The sequence below is a fragment of the Cucurbita maxima genome, unplaced genomic scaffold, assembly GCF_002738345.1.
Source record: "Cucurbita maxima cultivar Rimu unplaced genomic scaffold, Cmax_1.0 Cma_Scf00003, whole genome shotgun sequence".
NCBI classification, from domain to species: Eukaryota; Viridiplantae; Streptophyta; class Magnoliopsida; order Cucurbitales; family Cucurbitaceae; genus Cucurbita; species Cucurbita maxima.
In genome coordinates this window covers 2131946-2150004 of record NW_019272019.1, presented here as the reverse complement: position 1 = coordinate 2150004, position 18059 = coordinate 2131946, and the positions used below count along the sequence as shown (strand labels likewise).

The window sequence follows — 18059 nt, the reverse complement described above, 5'->3', positions numbered from 1 at the left end:
CTATAATTTTATTTTTAACTCTTTTTTAAAAAAAGATTTGAACGTTTTTAAAATTTAGCCAATTTGAGCGTAGCTTAACAAATCTCATTTTTTCTAATTTTTTTTTTTAAATTAAGTCATTTTTATTTTTGATTGTTAAAAAAATTAAGGATTTAAAATGTCATAACATTTCTTCGAGTTCGACGTCTAGTGAACGTTTTTCCAAAATGCGAGAGATATCGATAGTTGTTTTTCATGATTTCTTTTTCATCGTGAAAAGTCTTGTTTACTAATTCAAACATGTTTCATGGGTTTTTGAGATCGATGAATTTATATGGATATTTCGAACCTTGTAGCTTTAGTCAATATTTCTCCAAGATTTTCATCAACCTTGACATTTTGAGCTCGGTCAGGAACGAGAGAGAGTTGAGAGAGATCTCTCCACATTAGCTAAATGGGAACGGATATGAGGATTATGTCACTGTTCAAATTTCTACCTCTTCCTCCCTTGTCAAAAAAGAAAAGAAAATATATATATATATATATATATATATATATATATATATATATATATATATATAGATATATATAGATATATAGATATAGATATAGATATAGATAGAGGTACAAACGTAACTTATTTTATATTTACATTTTTTATATATAAATGGTGGAATACAACGTTATAATATTAAAATTTCTAAAAATTAGGTTAAATATTATATTATATTTATAGTTATGAAATATTATTGAATTTATTAAGATATATATATATATTTTTAAATAGAAAAAATATTGAAAAATGGAAATAGTTCATTTTTTTAAAAAAAATATATATATAAAAAATGAAAAAAAATCTTCACAAGAAACTTGATTAGTATAAATTTTTAGCTCGGATTCTTAATATAAATAAATGAAAATTTTTGGGACAATAAAAATTGAAATAGAATGTGAAATCCCATTTTAGTTAGAAAGAAGAACGAAACATTCCTTATAAGAGCTGAAAACCTCTCTGTAGTAGAAACGTTTTAAAATTGTGAGGCTAAAGATGATACATAACGGGACAAAGCAAACAATATCTACTTATAAGAGAGTGAAAACCTTTCATTAGTAGACACGTTTTAAAATTGTGAGGTTGATGATGATACATAATAGATCAAAACAGACAATATATGTTAGCGGTGGGCTTGAACTCTTACATCAAAATTGGGGACGAGAACGTAGAAGGGTTATCTACCCGTCCTAAACAAGGTTAAATCCAATTGAAACTTTAAAGCACCAAAAGACAATATTTTAACCAAAACAACGCTACACCTCATCACAACGCCAAGATGACGTTCTTACAAACAGTGAGCAAAGGGGAAAGAGAGTCCCATAAGCGAAAGAAAACCCCAAAAATGTCAAATTCAGCCCTTTCAGACCATATTTTAACCCAACTCAGTCTCCTTTGGCAACCCACTTCTTCTCTTTCCATTTCATACCATTTTTCCTCGTTCCTTATAAATTCACTTCTTCTTCCTCTAATCTTGTATGCCAAGTTTCTAATTTGAGCCACAATGCCGGAGAAATCGAGCCATAATGTTGTTTTAGAGCCTCGTTTGGTGGCTAGGAAGTTCCTGGCTAGGCCTCAGCATGAAGGGATGGGTGCCATTGTTCGAAGGAGCATTGGAAGGTAATGAAATGTTGAATTTTTTTTTATGGGGTTTGAGATTTTTGTAGTTTGAATCATGGGTTTCTCTCTGTTTCTTGTTTGATCTTATGAATGTACCATTTTGAATGAGTTGGTGGTGTTTGGAGAGGGAATTTTGATGGGTATCTCTCTGTTTTTAGTTCTTTTTAATGGCTTGAATGTAGCATTTGAGTTAGTGAATTGAGAGGATGTTCTTGGGTTATTGTTTGGTCTTATGTTTCAATGGTGTTTTTGACAGGTTTGAGCTGAAATACTTTGACCCTTTTCTGGTTTTGGATGAGTTTTCAGGTGGGTTTCTCTATGTTTTTTGTTCTTAGTTTTTGTGTGTTGAAATTGAATGGGTAGATCCCATGTTGATCGGAGAGGGGAACGAAACATTTTTTATGGGAGTGTGGAAATTTCTCCCTAGTAGATGCGTTTTAGAATCAGTTGACGATATGTAATGGGCTAAAGCGAACAATATTTGCTCGCGGTGGGCTTGGGCTGTTACAAATGGTATTAGAGCTAGACACTATGTGGGTGGTGTGCTAGTGAGGATGTGGGCCTCAATAAGGGTGGATTGTGAGATCCCATCTTGATTGAAGAGCGAATGAAACATTGCTTATAAGGGTCTGGAAATCTCTTCTTAGTAGACGCGTTTTAAAATCGTGAGGCTGTCGGTGATACGTAACGGGTCAAAGCGGATAGTATTTGCTAGCGGTGGGCTTGGGCTGTTACAAATGGTATCAAAGCCAGACATTGGGCAGTGTGCTAGCGAGGATGTTGGGTTCCAAGAGGGGTGGATTGTAAGATCTCACATTGGTTGGAGAGGGGAACGAAACATTCCTTGTAAGGGTGTGGAGAACTCTTCCTAGTAGATGCGTTTTAAAATCGTCAGGCTGATTGCGATACGTAATAGGCCAAAGTGGACAATATCTGCTAGCGGTGGGTTTGGGCTGTTACAAATGGTATCAGAACCAGACATCGAGTGGTGTGCTAGTGAGGACGCTAGGACCCCAAGGGGGTGGATTGTGAGATCTCACATTGGTTGGAGAGGGGAACGAAACATTTCTTATAAGGGTGTGGAAACCTCTCCTTAGTAGACGTGTTTTAAAATCGTGGGGCTGATGGCGATACATAACGGGTCAAAACGGACAGTATTTGCTAGTTGTGGGTTTGGGCGGTTACAAATGGTATCAAAGCCAGATACTTGGCGGTGTGCCAACAAGATCGCTGGGCTCCCAAGGGGGTGGATTGTGAGATCCCACATTGGTTAGAGATGTAATCGAACATTCCTTATAAGGGTGTGGAAATCTCTCCCTAGTAGACGTAATTTAAAACAGTGAGGCTGACGACGATACGTAATGGGCCAAAGCAGACAATATCTACTCGCGGTGAACTTAAGTTGTCACGACATATGCTTATGATATTTGCTTCTTGAACTTTGCAGTTACTGCCCCAGCTGGGTTCCCAGATCATCCACATAGAGGTTTGGAATTTGGATATTTGATTGCTGGTGTTCTTATTGAACTTGATTATGATTAAGATTAATACATTTTATTAACTTTGTCATCATTCTTTGAGTTGGAACAGGATTTGAGACAGTGACCTACATGTTACAGGTATGACCAATTCATGACCTCACCACAAAACTCAGTTTCTTGGGTAGGTTTTGATGATTTTATGTGTGAGATCTCACGTTGATTGGAGAGGGGAACGAGTGTCAGTGAGGACGCTAGCTCCGACATTCTTTATAAGAGTGTGGAAACCACTCCCTAGTAGACGCATTTTAAAAACCTTAAGGGAAGGCCTGATAGGGAAAGCCCAAAGAGGACGATATCTGCTAGCGGTGGGCTTGGGTCATTACAAGCGGTATTAGAGCCAGACACTGGGCAATGTGCTAGCGAGGAGACTGAAACCCGAAGGGGGGTGGACACCATGTGGTGTGCCAAGGAGGATGCTGAGCCTCGAAGGGAGTGGATTGTGGGTCCCACACCGATTGGAGAGGGGAACGAGTGCCAACGAGGCCACTGGGTCCTGAAGGGCGGTGGATTTTGAGATCCCACATCGGTTGGAGAGGGGAACAAAGCATTCTTTATAAGAGTGTGGAAACCTCTTCTCGTTTTAAAACCTTAAGGGGAAGCTCGGAAGGGAAGACCCAAAAAAGACAATATCTACTAGCGGTGGGCTTGGGCCGTTACAACTACTCTTTTTGAAATTAGCATCCATCGAATCAAGATAAGTATACATTTCGAAATTAAGAGCTTCTCGAGTCTCCAACCAACGTGGTTTTTAAAACATGTATGCTAGGGAGAGGTTTCCACACCCTTATAAGGAATGTTTCGTTCTCCAATACTGCCCAAGTGTCTTGATACCATTTGTAACAACCCAAGCCCACCGCTAGCAGATATTGTACTCTTTGGGTTTTTTCTTTCGGGCTTCCTCTCAAAGTTTTTAAAATGAGTATGCTAGGGAGAGGTTTCTACACCCTTATAAGAAATGCTTCGTTCTCCTCTCCAACCAACGTGGGACCTCACAACTTCTGATTAGAAAACAGTAATACTAATGTTAAGGTCGTGAAGAACACGTTTGATTTGACGCTATACAATTCATTTATTCACTAATACGTTAAAAAGAAAAGACACAAATTGGGTCGTTCTAAATTATTTTAGTTGTGGGGCCTTGAAAGTAGACACAACCCATTGATTGTTACCCGTTTGGGTTCACAGGGAAGTGTGACACATGAAGATTTTGAAGGCCACAAGGGAACAATAGGAGCAGGTGACTTGCAGTGGATGACTGCAGGTAGAGGTATTGTACATTCAGAAATGCCTGCAGCTCAAGGTACCCAAAAGGGCCTCCAGCTATGGATCAACCTCTCTTCCAAGAACAAAATGTAAGAACCACCTTTTTTATGCACTTTTTTTGCTATTAACTTTTATAAATGGGTATCATGGGTCTCACTATAACGGTCCAAGCCCACCGCTAGCAGATATTGTCTTTCTCTTTGGGCTTTCCCTTCCGAGCTTTCCCTTAAGGTTTTTAAACGCGTCTGCTAAGATGAGGTTTCCACACCCTTATAAAAAATGTTTTGTTCTCCTCTCGAACCAATGTGGGACCTCACAATCCACTTCTCTTCGAGGCCTAGTGTTCTCATTGGCACACCGCCTTGTATCCAGCCCCCGTCAGGGTTCAGCCTCCTCGTTGGCACATTGCTCGGTCTCTAGCACTGATACTATTTGTAACCGCCCAAACCCACCGCTAGCTAACAGATATTGTCCTCTTTGGGCTTTCTTTTCCTAACTTTCCCTCAAGGTTTTTAAAACGCGTCTGCTAGGGAGAGGTTTCCACACCCTTATAAAGAATGCTTCGTACCTCTCTCCAACCGATGTAGGATCTCACAATCCACACCCTTTCGAGACCTAACATCCTTGCTCGCACACTGATTGGTATCCACCCCCCTTCGGTGTTCAGCCTCCTCGCTGACACATTGCCCAATGTCTGACACTAATACCATTTGTAACAGCTCAAACCCACTGCTAGCAAATATTGTTCTCTTCAGGCGTTCTTTTTCAAGCTTCCCTTGAAGGTTTTTAAAAAACGTTTACTAGGAAGAAGATTTCACACCTTTATAAAGAAACCGACGTGGGATCTCACAATCCATCCCCCTTCGAGGTTTAGCTTCCTCACTAGCACATACTCAGTGTCTGACACTAATACCATTTGTAATAGTCCAAACTCACTGATAGCAGATATTGTCCTTTTTGGGCTTTTCCTTTCAGGCTTCTCCTCAACGCTTTTAAAACGCGTCAGCTAGGAAGAAGTTTCAACACCATTATAAAGAATGCTTTATTCCCCTCTCCAACCAATGTGGGATCTCACACCCACTTCTTCTTCTGTACTCATGGCCCATACTCACTTTTTTTTTTTTTATCGTAATACCTCATTCACGCTAAACTGGCTCCACGAGCACTAGGATGAACACTTAATTTGGAGATCTGAAGGGTTTGGATTTCCAAACATTCCAAGTCCTTACAGCCAAATGATTAACTAATGCTTTGTCCACAAACAACCATTATGATTTTTCATGACAAAGGTGCTTTTGAGTGAAGCACACTTTGTATGTGGAAGATCAACTTCAACGACCTTTCTTTTGCTTCTGAATGAATCTTGTCAAGTATTTGTTGTGTTGTGCTGTCTTATCTGTTATCACCTTTTTGTTTCTTCCTCTCAGCTTGATTTTCCCTTCATTAAATCTTTAAAACTACTTGTAATCCCAAAGAGTTAGAGCTTTGTGGACTGATAAATTAGTTCACTTGTCGGATCGATACGTCGGAGGGTAGACGTCGATGGAACGGACTTTGCCTATACGAATTGTCGACTCCCTCCAATGCTTTGTGGATAGATAAAATAGTGTAGTGGCTAGCTCGTTGATATAATTAGGACTCGAGATGCTCTTAACTTCGAAAGATATACTTATCTTCATTCGATGGATGCTATCGAGTATAGATCGTGTAAATTTCAGAAAGAGTAGTTGTAACGGCTTAAGCCCATTGCTAGCAGATATTGTTCTTTTTGGGTTTTCCCTTCCGGGCTTTCCCTCAAGGTTTTAAAATGGGGAGAGGTTTTCACACTCTTATAAAGAATGTTTTATTCCCCTCTCCAACTGATGTGGGATCTCACAATTCACCGCTCTTCGTGGTCCAACGACCTCGTTGGCACTCGTAGAGGTTTTCACACTCTTATAAAGAATGTTTTATTCCCCTCTCCAACTGATGTGGGATCTCACAATTCACCGTCCTTCGTGGCCCAACGACCTCGTTGGTACTCGTGTAGGACCCCCAATCCTCCCCTCTCCAACCGATGTGGGATCTCACAATCCACCGCCCTTCGTGGCCCAGTGGCCTTGTTGGCACTCGTTCCCCTCTCCAATCGATGGGGAACCCTAATCCACCCCCTTCGGGGCTCAGTGTCCTCCATGACACACTACATGGTGTCCAACCCCCCTTCAGGTTTTAGCCTCCTCGCTGGCACATCGCTCGGGGTCTAACTCTAATACCATTTGTAACAGTCTTAGCCCACCGCTAGTAGATATTGTCTTCTTTGGGCTTTCCCTTCAAAGTTTTTAAACGCTACTATTAGGTAGAGGTTTCCACACCCTTACAAAAAATGCTTTGTTCCTCTTTCCAACCGATGTGGGATCTCACAAATCCACCGCCCTTCAGGGACCAACGTCCTCGTTGACACATGTCCCTCTCCAATCAATATGGGACCCCCAATTCTCTCCTGGCACATCACCCGATGTCTGGCACTGGTACTGTTACCATTTGTAAGGCCCAAGCCCACCGCTAGTAGATATTGTCCTCTCTAGGCTTTCCCTTCCGGACGTCCCCTCAAGGTTTTAAAACACGTTTATTAGGGAAAGGTTTCCACACCCTTAAAAAGAATGTTTCACCCCCTCCAACCAATATAGGATCTCACAATAGTTACGATAGAAAATGACGTAAATCTCATCGTCTAGTTGAAATTTTCATTTCGTTTCATACGTATCTTATAAGAAAGCTAGACATAATTCCCACCAGCTTCTTTAACAGTTCCTATTATGAATCTCAGGATTGAACCAAACTACCAAGAAGTTTCAAGCAAGGAAATCCCTGAAGCTACCAAAGATGGAGTGATAGTGAAAGTAATAGCCGGTGAGGCATTGGGAGCAAAGTCACCAATCTACACAAGAACACCAACCATGTACTTAGACATCACTCTCAAGCCAAAAGCTCATCTCCAGCAGCCGATCCCATCGTCCTGGAACGCGTTCGTTTACGTTCTTGAGGGCGAAGGCATATTCGGCAGTTCGAAGGCGACATTGACGACAGCACATAACCTTCTTCTGCTCGGGTTCGGGGACGGTTTAGAGGTGTGGAATAAGTCAGCTAAGGCTCTCAGGTTCATTTTGGTAGGAGGTGAACCATTGAGTGAGGCTGTTGTGCAATTTGGTCCATTTGTGATGAACACTCAAGAGGAAATTGACCAAACAATTGATGATTTTGATAATTATACCAATGGGTTTGAGAAAGCAAGGCATTGGAGATCAGAAGCTGCAATTTCTCTTGGGTTCTAACCCTTTTTTTTTTTTTTTTTTTCATAACAAATCATTGCTTCAATCCGTTTCCCCTTAATCAATAGTTATAATCTTCGTTTGAACCTCATCCTTTATGATATCCCACATCGATTGGAGAGTGGAACGAAACATTTCTTATAAGAGTGTAGAAATCTCTCTCTAGTAGACATGTTTTAAAACTCTGAGGCTGACAACGATACATAACGAACCAAATCATACAATATCTGCTAGCGGTGGGCTTGAGTTGTTACAAATGGTATCAAAGCCAATCACCGGGCGATGCGAGACACTGGTCGAAATAAGGCTAGATCCTCTCTTTAGTAGAGAAAACTCAAAAAAGACTATCTATTAGCGGTGTATTTGAGCCATTACATCCTTAACTTTAAGGCTATGTTATCCTAAGGTATTGCTAAACGGAATGATCTTATCAATGTCCATAAATGATTAATCATAGATCGAATAGCCGAATCGAAAATATATATATTGTTGGATGATAAAAGTCTCACATCGGGTAATTTAGGGAATGATCATGAGTTTATAAGTGAGGAATCCATTCGTATGAGGCCTTTTGGGGAAGCCCAAAGCAAAGCCATGAGAGCTTATGCTCAAAGTGGACAATATCATACCATTGTGGAGAGTCGTGTTCGTTTAACATGGTATCAGAGTCATGCTCTAAACTTAGTCGTGCCAATAGCTAAGACTCCAAAGGGAGTCGAGCCTCGATTAAGGGGAGACGTGCTTTGTTCGTGGGGAGGTGTTGGATGATGAAAGTCCCATCCGGCTAATTTAGGGAATGATTTGTCAGTGGACAATATCATACCATTGTGGAGAGTCGTGTTCGTCTAATATATATATATATATTAACATTTGAATTTTTATTTTTATTAATTTCCCTTTAATTTTGGTCCTCCCATTTTATGTTTGTGGACCAAACCAATAATTGATGTTCCCCAACTTTCCTTGGAAAAAGTGGCCAATGGGTATAAATTCAAAGTGGAAAAAAAAAAAAATGGTTATTATTAATTTTTATTTCTTTTCCTTCTCTTTAATTCTATTTTACTCCATTTATTTTCCTTTTTATTTTAAATTCCTATATATATAATGTTTAAATATTAAAATACGAGCATATGTTATATCGATTTACATAAAGTACGGGTGTATACGAGCTGAGTTGACTCAAGTTGAAATTCTTTTAGACCAATTCAAAATTTCGAATTAGTTGGATCGGTGATCCGAGTAACTCAATACCTCAACCCTCTGTTATTGAGTTGAGCTGTAATATTGTTTTATTTAAAATAAAAATGTTACTGATGTACCGTAAAATCTCATAAAATTTAAATATCAAATATTTACGGGTTATAATATATCACTAACCTGAGTTACAAATGTTAAATGTTCTTAATTTTTTTTAAATTAGGGTAAGGGGTTGGGTTGGGTCGGGTTGTAGCGCTATTTTCGAGTTTATTGAGTTGACTTGACAAAAAAAAAAAGTCAACCCCAAATGAATTGACTTTTCGATCTTCTAAATATTCAATGTAGTCCAAGCTGAAAATAATAATAATAATAATAATTCAACGGTTTGAGTTGAGTAATCTGGATTGATTGGATTATCAGATTATATGAACAAAGGTATGGTTTCGAACACAGATATTTATAGATAGTAAATAAAATAAATATAATTTTAATGAAAAAATTAATACACGACAGGAGACCGTAATTAAGTAACCTCTTATCTATCCTCCTCTCGATGTTAAACTTTATCCGATTGTCAAATTGTCAAATCTAGACTTTTACTCCGAGCAATAAATACGTCATTTAATATAGTTTTGTTATGGTTCCTACCATGACCTAAAATATAATTTGAACCGTTTATATTTTTCATTATTTTTTTTTAGTAATAAGACTATTATTTAATTATTTTAATAAATCAAATGGCGACAAGTAGTGAGTTTGAGCTGTTACAAATGGTATTAGAGTTAGTCACCGAGTAGTGTGTTATAGTGAGGACGCTAGGTGTCACGGTCATGCTTGTCCAAGGCGTGTTGTCTATGACCGCATGTTGGATGTCTCGATCATACTTGTCCAAGACGTGTTATCTATAGTCACATGCCTGTTTAGATTTAGATAGTCTTTTACTATTTTATGTTGTGTCAATACGAAGGTGTATGACCATTCACTAAAATCATGTCTACACCAACCAATGTTAAAATACCCCAAAATGTACTATAAGGGGATGCCAAGCTTATATGCTATTTAAGTCGTGATGCTGTTTTCTTCAATTCTTTCAAATCGTTTTCAAATGTATTTTCTCGCTTACATGACTCGAGGCTCGAGCATACGTCGATGTTATCCACGACGTCTGAATTTCTCACAGCTGACTTGATTGTTGGGTTAAAACAAGTATCGTACAGTCGCTGTCGGAAGAGTGCAATTGTGACACTAAACTCCCAAATGAGGTAGATTGTAAGATCCTACATTGGTTGAAGAGATTAACGAAACATTTCTTATAAGGGTGTCAAAATCTCTCCCTAGTAAACACGTTTTAAAATCGTGAAGCTAACGACAATACTTAACGGACTGTAACGAACAATATTTATTAGCGGTGGGCTTAAACTGTTTTTATCTCGTATTTATTTCCTAAAAAATATTCATTTTCACCTTATTTCTTCCAAATAATAAATTATTAGCGAAAATACTCATTTTCTTTTCAATCTACCTTAATATTCCATATTGATATAAATGTTTTTCAAAAAAGGAAAAAAAAAAAAAAAACTATTTCATTCAAAGTTGGAGCCAATTAAAATAAATAAATAAATAAATAAATCCCTTTTTCTTTAATGGAGTCTATATTATTTTAATTTTAATTTTAATTTTTTGTTCTTATTATTTCATTTCATTACAATTTTCCCTAATTTTTTAAATTTATTAAAATATAACCCTTTATTTTATTTAAAAATTAAACTCATGCTGACGTGGAAAATAGAGTGGTTCTACCTGCCAAAACTCATCTACGTATTATTGTAACACTTACTGATATACCTCATAGTTGGGCAGTACCTTCCTCAAGTGTCAAATGTGATGTTGTACCTAATCGTTTAAATCGGATCTGTATTTTGGTACAACGAGAAAGAGTTTACTATGGTCAGTGCAGTAAGATTTGTGGAACTAATCATGCATTTACGCGTGCGTACGGAAACATAGGTCAACTACTGAACCTACTCTGGCTCAGCTGCACCACCGAGAAGCAAGCTATTACAGCTAGTCAGCTATTTATGTTTCTAGCCTATAATAATTTTAAAAAAAAAAAAAAATCTAAAAATTACTTTTTATATTTTAAAAATGGTCTAAAATACCAAGAAAATGTAACCATTTTTTTTAAATATACCAAAAATAAAATCATCATAAAATAAACTAACCCTTGTAATGTTTTTAGTTTTTTCCAAAAAAAAAAAAAAAAAAAAAAAATCCATTTTTTCAAAGAACATATTTATCATTTAATAAATAATTATACTAAAAAATATCTTTTCTTCTTCTTCATCTTCATCATCTTCTTCTTCACTGTTAGAGAGAGAGAGAGAGAGAGAGGATTTTAGAGAGAGGATTTTAGAGAGAGAAAAGCTTGGAAAGGTAAAACCAATCTTCTTCTTCTCTCTCTTGTCTCTTTCAGAAAGAGATGAACAATTCTATCTCTCTCTAAGAATCCATGGAGAAAAAAGCTCACACGCAGAGATTGAGTGAAACCCAAGCCATGGGAATGGATTTCAGAAGCTTTTGAAAGCATACAGAAATCATTGTTGCTTCATTTGATTCTCTTGTTCACTTTCTCTCTCTCTCTTGATCTTTTTCAGCCATTTCCGCCATGAACGGCAAAACCCAAGCTCTGTTACTGAAGATCCTCTTCATTCTCTTCGCCTTCAACACCCTAACTCTCTGCATTTACTTCACTGCCCATTACAAAACATCCTCGTCTAGTTCCCCTCACCGGAAACCCACATCGGAAAACCGCTTCCCCTTCCCGGAAAACCGACATTCTTCCAAGCCCTGGCCTATTTTGCCCTCTTATCTTCCTTGGTCTCACTCATCCACTGTCCCTCTGCGTTCCTGTGAGGCTTATTTCGGCAATGGCTTCAACCGCCGTGTAGATCTTTTAAAACCTAATCTCGCCGGAAAACTCGCCGGATGGTTCCGATGCTGGTATAGCGAGACGCTCGCGAGTTCAATATGTGAGGGAGCGAGAGTCCGAATGTGGCCGGAGAGGATTTCCATGTCCCGAGGAGGCGAGAGGATTGAAGAAGTGATCGGAAGGAAGGAAGAGACGGAGTTGCCCAAATTTCGGGACGGCGCTTTTGAACTAGACGGCGGCGATACCGTCGTGGGCAAGGAGAGGGTTCTAGCGGATGAGAAATTTCTTAATGGATTCGTTCCGGCAGGGGAGATTCAGAGCCACACCATGCGCGCATTGTTTGGATCATTCCGAGTTGTTTCTGGGAATGATTTCGAATGCCAAGAGGTAGATTATAACTGTTCATCACTCATTTAGAGCTCTTGTTCTTCCATTTCTGCATCCATCCATGTTTAAACAGAAACTTTTATGGGATTCTGTGAATTGGGATCGTTTATACTGACCTTATAATCAACTCATCTTTGTTTTTTTGGGCTTTGGAGCTTCTGTTCTTCCATTTCTGCACTGTTTTTCATTGAAACTGATGAAGATGAAGGCCCCATTCTTAGTTTAGAGTATTAGTTTATGATTCTCCATGAATGAACAACAAGTTTTATGGGTTTCTGTGATTGAGATTTCTTATATTGACTTCAGAATCAAGATTTAGAGCTTTTGTTCTTCCATTTCTTCATTTTTTAATGTTGAGAACTGATGGAACTCCATGTTTGATTCAAGAATATTAAATTTTATGGGTTTTTGTGATTTTGGGAAGGTGGAATTAATTAGTATTTCCATAGCACATGGTTAATGAATCTAATAGAAAGTTCTTAGTATTATAGTAACTGCAGCAAACATTTTGGCTGGACTCTGTCTTTATTGATATCTAATCTGGACTGCCATTAATAGTATATAATATGCTTTGAATAATCAGTTTAAGTAATCTAAGTGAACATTGTTCTCCTTTTTCTCTCAATTTACAGTGGATTGAGGAGCCTGTGGTTCTGGTGACGAGGTTTGAGTATGCAAATCTTTTTCACACTATTACGGATTGGTATAGTGCTTATGTGAGTTCGAGAGTCGTCGGATTGCCTAATCGACCTCATCTCGTCTTCGTTGACGGGCATTGTAAGGTACGTTTCTCGGGATTGCTTAGCTTTCTTTCCTGTCTTTTTGAATGGAGGCTGCTGTTTATGTCTGGTTTTGTAGAGTAGGAAAGTGAGAAAGAGTTGAAAGAGGCTAGAGATATTGTAATAGCTCAAGCCGATCGCTAGTAGATATTGTCTTTTTTGGGCTTTTTCTTTTGGGTTTTTCCTTGAGGCTTTAAAAACACGTCGGCTAGGGAGAGGTTCCTACATCGATTGGAGAGAGGAATGAGTGCTAGTGAGGACGTTGGACCATGAAAGGGGGTGGATTGTTAGATCCCACATGAGTTGGAAAGGGGACTTCCCTTCAAGGCTTTGTAATGTGTCTGCTAGGGAGAGGTTTCCACATCGATTGGAGAGAGAAACAAGTGCTAGTGAGGATGTTGGGTCCCGAAGGGGGGTGGATTGTGAGATCCCACAGCGGTTGGAGAGGGGACTTCCCCTCAAGGCTTTAAAACGCGCCTGCTACATCTGCTAGGGAGAGGTTCCCACATGGATTGGAGAGAGAAACGAGTGCCATTGAGGACGTTGGGTCCTGAAGGGGGTGGATTGTGAGACCCCATATCGATTGGAGAGGGGAACGAGTGCTAGCGAGGACGCTCGGCCCCGAAGGGGTGTGGATTGTGAGATCCCACATCAGTTGGAGAGGGGAACGAGTGCCAGTGAGGACGCTGGGCCCTGAAAGGGGGTGGATTGTGAGATCTCTCGTCATTTGGAGAGGGGAACGAGTGACGGCGAGGACGCTGGCCCCAAAAGGGGGTGGATTGTGAGATCTCTCGTCATTTGGAGAGGGGAACGAGTGACGGCGAGGACGCTGGCCCCAAAAGGGGGTGGATTGTGTGATCTCATGTCAGTTAGAGAAGGGAACGAGTGTCAGCGAGGACGCTGGCTCCAAAAGAGGGTGGATTATGAGATCCCACATCAGTTGGAGAGAGGAACAAAGAAGGAGGTAGAAACCTCTCCTAGTAGACGCGTTTTAAAAGTCTTGAGGGGAAGCCCGTAAGGGAAAGCCCAAAAAAGACAATATTTGCTAGCGGTGAGCTATTACAGATATACAATACCAAACTCCTGAGATCTATCTGTTTTTGTTGGAAGAATATGTTTGAATTAGCTGTGTTCCTTTGTATTGTGTATGAGCTGAAAAGGAAAGAATACTAAAACAACGTCATGTTTCGTTGTTTGTTCTTCAATATTTCAAGACACCTTTGGAAGAGACATGGAAGGCATTGTTTTCAAGTCTTAAATACACGAAAAATTTCAGCGCACCGGTTTGTTTTCGCCACGTGATCTTCTCACCTCTCGGGTACGAAACTGCGCTATTCAAGGGTCTAACTGAGGGGATCAATTGTCATGGAGGTTCTTCTCATGAGCTATGGCTAAAACCTGATGTCCAGAAAACTGCTAGATTATCTGAGTTTGGTGAAATGGTTAGAGCAGCTTTTGGTTTCCCAGTCGACAGACAAGTCGAAAGGCCACCCTCGATCCACAACGTTCTCTTTGTGCGTCGGGAGGATTATTTAGCGCATCCTCGACACGGTGGTCGAGTTGAATCCAGACTTACTAATGAACAAGAAATCTTTGATTCTTTGCAGAACTGGGCATCAAATCACAGGGAGTGTAAAGTAAACTTAGTGAACGGGTTGTTTGCGCACATGTCGATGAAGGAACAACTCCGAGCCATCCAAGATGCGTCGGTCATTATTGGAGCGCACGGTGCAGGCCTTACTCACATAATATCTGCCTTACCAAAAACTGTCATCTTGGAAATCATCAGTAGTTTGTTTAGAAGGCCTCATTTTGCATTGATTGCTCAATGGAAAGGCTTGGAATACCATGCCATTAATCTCTCGGGATCACACGCTGACCCGAACGTCGTTATCGAGCACCTTTTGCACATCATGACGAGCCTCGGTTGCTAACTTTTTTGCAGTTTCTCACATTAATCTCTCTTAACTATGAGAGGGAACACCAGCCCTCTGTATGTACCTACACACTTGGCTGGATGCTCCCATTTTGACAAGATTTGAGTTTGAAGATACTAACTTGCCATAGACATGGCTTGAAGTAAGAGCTTACCGACCAAGCTCGACGACGGTGGAAACTCGGGATATCTAAGCTACATGGTATGTACTCTCTCTAGTTCTTGAATTCTATTTTTAAAGTTCATTACACAGATGATATCAATTAGAAGCATTCTTTGAAAAGTGAAGATATCCCTTAATTCATTGCTTGTTTCTTGCTTCTCTGTATCTTTCATGTTCAAAGTCATGTTTCAACTCGTCGGTAACGTCCTGATTTCTAGAACATGACTAGACCGTCACCACATGCATGCTATTAAAGATTTTCGAAACTTAAAACGTTATTTTGGATTCCACTTTATTTTTTTGGGATGTGCATTAATGTACATTGTTTCAACAACTATCACCCACGATGTAGTTGATGGTGACAAGTCACCCATGACTTCGTGCAACATATTTTGGTGAGACAATGACAATTGCAGTATGCAATGTCTTGATTGGACCAAGGTGTCTAGCTCGATCTATGTTGAAGGTAGCCTTCACAGACGACTATCCTTCAACTTGTATAGGAACAAAAGAGGTCGATGTTTGTTTGGTTCTTTCTCTTGGAAGGAAAACCCACTAAACTTTCCTTCCCCAAGTGGGCAACAACATTGGGAGGAAGACAATTAGGATCTCACGCGACCGCTGTTGGAACAAACTCAAAACCCAAGAGGTTACCTAAAGAAAAAAGAAGTTCCCCACTGTTTCAATTGACGAGAAGGAAACGACTTTTAGTGGGAGTACATGATGATCAAACATTATGAAGGTTGACAATATGGTGGGATCGATGATCATCAAAGGAAAATGACTACAAGAGTTGCTTGTTGCAACAAGGGAACAAAACGTGAGACATGAGGGAAAGAGATCGAGGGAGCTAAGGTTTGTCACCCATTAGTTCGACCAGCCTAACAAGCCTAACCAACTTTAATCGACCGTTTTTACGACAAACAAGGATTCAAACGTGTTAAGGATACAAGTCCATGACATTATATCCATCCAGGAATGTATGACTATGAGATATTTCACGTGTCGTGTTACTATAAACGTGTTTTTGAGTAGGGATTCAATTAAAAGTGATTCGGTACACGAAACACAAGAGATTAGGGCATACTACCAAACTAGGAATGATATGTGGATGGCTTAGAAAAGAAGTAAAAGATGCTAAAGGTGAAAGAGAGAAGAGAAGGCATCTCATTCCCATATTGCCATTTGCTTTGGTGTAAGAAAAGGATTGCATGAGAGAGAGAATGGAAAATAAATTTTATATTATCACTTTCTCTCTCTAGGTGATCTCTCTCTCTCTCTCTCTCTCTCTGAGGAACAACCTATAGAAGATAGTGTTATGATCACACAACAACGCACACACTCGATCTAGATGAACACAAAGAATATAATAGAGAAAATGCAAAGAGAACTCTGACTAAAGAACAACCTATAGAAGATGGTGTTATGATCGCACAACAACGCACACACTCGATCTAGATGAACACAAAGAATATGATAGAGAAAATGCAAAGAGAACTCTAACTCTAAAGAACAACCTACCGAAGAAAATGCAAGTAGAATGGTTAAGGATATTTAGTAATAAATTATAGTTTACCATATATATTATATTTGATATTTTATTATAAGGCAAATATCTAATATTTGCCTTATTATCATAAGTATCTTTCCATTTATTGTTATTTCCAGTTATTACTATTTCCATATTCTTGTAATTCATTTGATTATAAATAAGATAACTTTCACACCATTTAGGTGTGGTGGATTAATCAAACATTAACAAAAACTCTGGCCGAATGATATATTTATGATGTACAGAGAGAATATAGAAAGAAAGTACATTTTCAAACTTCTGCTCTATATATATATATATGATGATTTAGCTTACTATATACAACTTTACCAGATATAATCATCTACTATATATAACTAAAAGTTTATAGTCATTTTTTTCAAATAGTAGGCTTAAGCCAATACGAGCATTATATATATTATTTATTTATTTTTAAAACGAGATACTAACCAGACAAATTATTTTTTAAAATTTTAAAAGTTAAAGGGTATTGATGTAATTTTTTAAAGTTAAAAATATTTTAACACGAGCAACAATAATTAACATGTACTCTTTCATTTGATGTTAATGGTTTTTAAATCTTTATTTATATATATATATATATATATATATATATTATTTTTGTTAAATAATAGATAATTAATAATTCAAATAACTAAAATAATTATAAAAATTAACATTAAACATATTGTCACTAATATTTAAATAATAGATTCTAGCGGGATTTGAACCCGCAACCTTTGGCTCATAAGATCAATGCTTTAATCAACTTTAAGTACAAAACCACCCATGTTTTAATTAAATTAATATTTAAATCAAAATAATATATTTATAAAATTATATTAAAATATTTATAAATATTTCAAAAATAAAAAAATTAAATTGGTGAATTAGATTTTTCTTGTTTAATACATTTAAAAAAAAATAACTTTATTTTATGGAAAATATATCAAAGGAGCTACAAAACTTAGGATATTTTATTTAAATCAAAATTTAAATGAAAATAACATAATTATAAATTTATAAATTTATAAATTTATAAATAATAGGGTGAAGAGCTCTTATTTTTATTTACGAACAACTATACTTTAAAATTAAATCTCCGCTCATATTTATTTTATTAACAAAAATAAAAATACATTGAAATAATTAAAAAAAATCTTGATTTCAACATCCATATCGGTAGAAATGTCAAAATATTACGTATCAATAGTAAAGACGATATTACATTAAATTATGTAAACGTCAATATAAATATTGATAAAATATCGGTGTTAATTGAATATTTATCAAAAAAAAAAAAAAATTAAAATAGAGATAAAAAAAATATGTAAAAATATGGGTGAAAATGTC

At 37.9% G+C, this 18059-nt stretch overlaps 2 protein-coding genes across 4 annotated transcripts; both read left to right on the top strand.

Annotated features, from left to right (window-relative positions):
• Positions 1–1421: 1421 nt before the first annotated feature.
• LOC111477327 (pirin-like protein) lies at positions 1422–7797 on the top strand. Its single transcript, XM_023121405.1, has 6 exons — positions 1422–1651; positions 1908–1957; positions 3099–3137; positions 3242–3270; positions 4378–4544; positions 7262–7797. The coding sequence occupies exons 1-6, from the start codon at positions 1536–1538 to the stop codon at positions 7764–7766; spliced, it is 906 nt and encodes a 301-aa protein (XP_022977173.1). The 5' UTR covers positions 1422–1535; the 3' UTR covers positions 7767–7797.
• A 3545-nt stretch (positions 7798–11342) lies between these two features.
• On the top strand, positions 11343–16334 carry LOC111477326 (beta-(1,2)-xylosyltransferase). Of its 3 annotated transcripts, none has more exons than XR_002717255.1 (4): positions 11343–12276; positions 12909–13058; positions 14270–15193; positions 15658–16334. XR_002717255.1 is itself a non-coding variant. In XM_023121404.1 (3 exons), the coding sequence occupies exons 1-3, from the start codon at positions 11626–11628 to the stop codon at positions 14987–14989; spliced, it is 1521 nt and encodes a 506-aa protein (XP_022977172.1). In that variant the 5' UTR covers positions 11343–11625; the 3' UTR covers positions 14990–15351. The 3 variants fall into 3 exon arrangements, 1 of the variants encoding a protein (XP_022977172.1); XR_002717256.1 differs by lacking the exon at positions 15658–16334 and adding an exon at positions 15507–15630; XM_023121404.1 differs by lacking the exon at positions 15658–16334 and having other exon boundaries at positions 14270–15351.
• Positions 16335–18059: the final 1725 nt, after the last annotated feature.